Source organism: Polistes dominula, unplaced genomic scaffold (genome assembly GCF_049000335.1).
Source record: "Polistes dominula isolate Pdom_NZ unplaced genomic scaffold, Pdom_raw_medaka contig_33, whole genome shotgun sequence".
In the NCBI taxonomy this organism is placed as follows: domain Eukaryota; kingdom Metazoa; phylum Arthropoda; class Insecta; order Hymenoptera; family Vespidae; genus Polistes; species Polistes dominula.
The window spans coordinates 4828029-4830864 of record NW_028300998.1 but is presented as its reverse complement, the minus strand read 5'-3'; the positions used below and the strand labels follow the sequence as shown (position 1 = coordinate 4830864).

The 2836-nt window shown below is 38.9% G+C and overlaps 1 protein-coding gene across 1 annotated transcript in view; it reads right to left on the bottom strand.

Annotated features, from left to right (window-relative positions):
• The window catches only part of Mid1 (calcium-permeable channel component Mid1), a 53978-nt gene that overhangs the window by 9205 nt on the left and 41937 nt on the right, over positions 1 to 2836 (bottom strand). Inside the window, 5 exon segments of the mRNA XM_089173525.1 lie at positions 2 to 91; positions 94 to 432; positions 434 to 1140; positions 1623 to 1835; positions 2455 to 2671. Coding sequence (XP_089029651.1) covers positions 2 to 91; positions 94 to 432; positions 434 to 1140; positions 1623 to 1835; positions 2455 to 2671 — 1566 coding nt within the window.

Below are 2836 nucleotides of genomic sequence, written 5' to 3'. Positions count from 1 at the left end.
GGGTCCTCTCGTTCGTTGGACGAAGACGAGATGGAGGTGGGGATAGAGGAAACGGTAAGAAATAAAGTACGTTCCCTTTAGGCTCTTTTGCCACGGAACTAAATTCAAGTAAGAAAATTCTTCTTTCCATCTCCAACGACAACGGCCACGACGGGGTTCGAGCTTGTAACGACGCCGTCTATGGCGAGGCCGACGACGGGATTCCCGTTCCTTCGTCGTCATTTTGTTACTACGAATGATCTCAAGGACGACGTGGACGACGACTACGTGAATAACGACGACGACGACGACGTTTACGACGATCGGGAGGAGTTCGATTCTTTTTTTACCCTCGTACTCCCGCCGAATTCTTTTCTTCTTTCTACGTTTCCTCCATGAACTCCACCAACAACACCATCCTTTCCACCAAACTTCATACCACTCTTTCTTCTTTTTCTTTTTTTTTCTTCTTCTTTTCTTCTACCTTTCCCTCCTTCTTCAAATTATTATTATTATTATTATTATTATTATTATTATTATTATTGTTATTATTATTATTATCACCTTCTTTTTTCTTATTCTTCTTATCCAGATAGATGGTCAACTTCGATGACAACGATGAACACCACCATCGAAAACAGGACGAGCCTGAACGAGAACGAGGTCGAATCTCCTCGATCGATCGCATTTTGCCTCCTCTTCCTTCTCTTTCTCTTCCTTCTCCTCCAACGGCTCCTCCTTCTCGTCCTCTTTCTCCACCTCTTCTTCCTCCTCCTTCGTCTTCTTCACTTCCTCCACTTCCAACGACGATGAAAACGACGACAACAACGACGAAGGACGCAAATCCACGTCCCGAATACAGGACGCTTTGAATGGACACGATCATCGACGAAAAACTCCTCAACAACAGGCACGACCACCAAAAAATTTGAATAATGATCGATGACAGGCAAAGATACGGCAACACGTAAGAAGCCGTAACTCGATTCGATGAACTCGAAGTCATCGAGCCGACTCCACCACTGCCGCATAATGATGTACTCTGATGTTGTTGTTGTTGTTGTTGATCAAGCCCAACCATTGGGGAGATTGTTGACGTTGAATCGGATTCGATGTCCTGGCCATCCGTGGACATTGGCCATTCTGCTGCTTTCTCCTCACCTATGAATCACAAATGTTTCTTCGTCCAATAATACCTGGCTCCTATTTTTTAATTCGATTTAAAAAAATTTTATTACGATTCGAGATTTATTGATTTTACAATGAATCTGATCGTAATTTAAACTGTAGTAAGAATCAATGTTAAATAAGTTTTACAAGAAAATTTATTACGTGTACAAACAATGGTCCTTTAATCCATCGATCTTACTCTATTAATTAGCTAATTGGTAAATTATTTATTAGCAAGTTAATGTGTTATTATTATTATTATTATTATTATTTAAACGGACATTAAATAAGTTATTTTTTGAGATCAGATTTTGTATGTTTTACTATTGACATTAATGCTGAAGATTGTTCAAGATTCAATATGAATATGTAAGAAAAAAAATTATGTGATAGAGCAGAGAAGAAAGATTCGGACGATTGCTTGGTTAAATAAATAAAATACACGTGGGAAGATGCAGACGACATCGACGTACCTGCAGAGTCCGATTGAATAGGTGTAATGTCGCAGTGGGGTGCCGTAGGAGGATCGCGTTCTATACCTATTTTACGTAGCTCGCGACTAGTGCAATTCGCACAGATCCCCAAGCCTACCTCATCCTCAGAGCACACGTGGTAACAGCATTCTCGTTCGTCACTGCTGTGCAGCGCCCTCAGAGCTTGTTCTCCCGTTTCGGGTATGTTTGGGTCTGAAAAGAGGTTTTTTCATCCAACCACATCTTATATTATCTTGTTATCTCATTCCCATTTATCTTCGTTAAAAACAATATATCCTGTTTTCCCCTACGTATGTATGTATGTATGGAAGATGAAGATATTCGTTTTGATTGCGTCTAATTTTTTGTTTAGTTTCTTTTTATTTTTCACTGTTTTTCAGTAATATTGAAAAGTTTTGCGATCATATTCAACGATATTTTTCCCCCCGTGGAACTCACTCTAATTGATTTGACGTATTTAAGTGATTTTAAGTGTTCAAGTGATTTGATTCTATTTTATAACAGGAGGGTGCCAAAAATACTTTTACCCTTTCCCAGTATTTGGAGAAAAATAAATGTAAAGGGGTTTTTGTGAAGAGGGGTGAAACTAACTAACACGAGCTAAAAATACATCGTGTCGAATGAAAAGTAATGAATAATATTTTTTTGTCTCTACTTTTTCTTTTTTTTTTTTCATCAAGAGAGAGAAATTCGTTAAAATAACACGTATTTCGGAGAAAAGTCTAGGGGATATATATCGATGAAATAACATTACGTGGAATATGATTTCCGTTTGAAAATAAATGACGGAAAATAAAAAATGGCGAAGTACCTCTGCAAAGAAAGGTAGGTTCGCCGGCATATTGCGTAGGGTACGCAGGGGCACGGTCACCCGGAAGCATATAAGGACAACGTTGTTCCACGGACTGGCAGAGGGACATACACGGTCTTATCCTAGTCCAATCGTTCTCCGAGAACTTTAAGTCCGGCGGTCCGCTGTGATGAAAGTAAGGCACCAGGGCGCTGCACGTCCATATTCTATACACTTCCTGAAAGCAGAAAAAAAAATAATGACGAGGATGTTAGCTTTATATAATATATGTTTTTTTTTTAGATAAGAGCAGTGTATTATATGAGTTGCATATTCAAGTCACGTATAATATCAAAATATAGGGCCATATGATGGCATACTTCCTTTCAAATTAAACTATCTC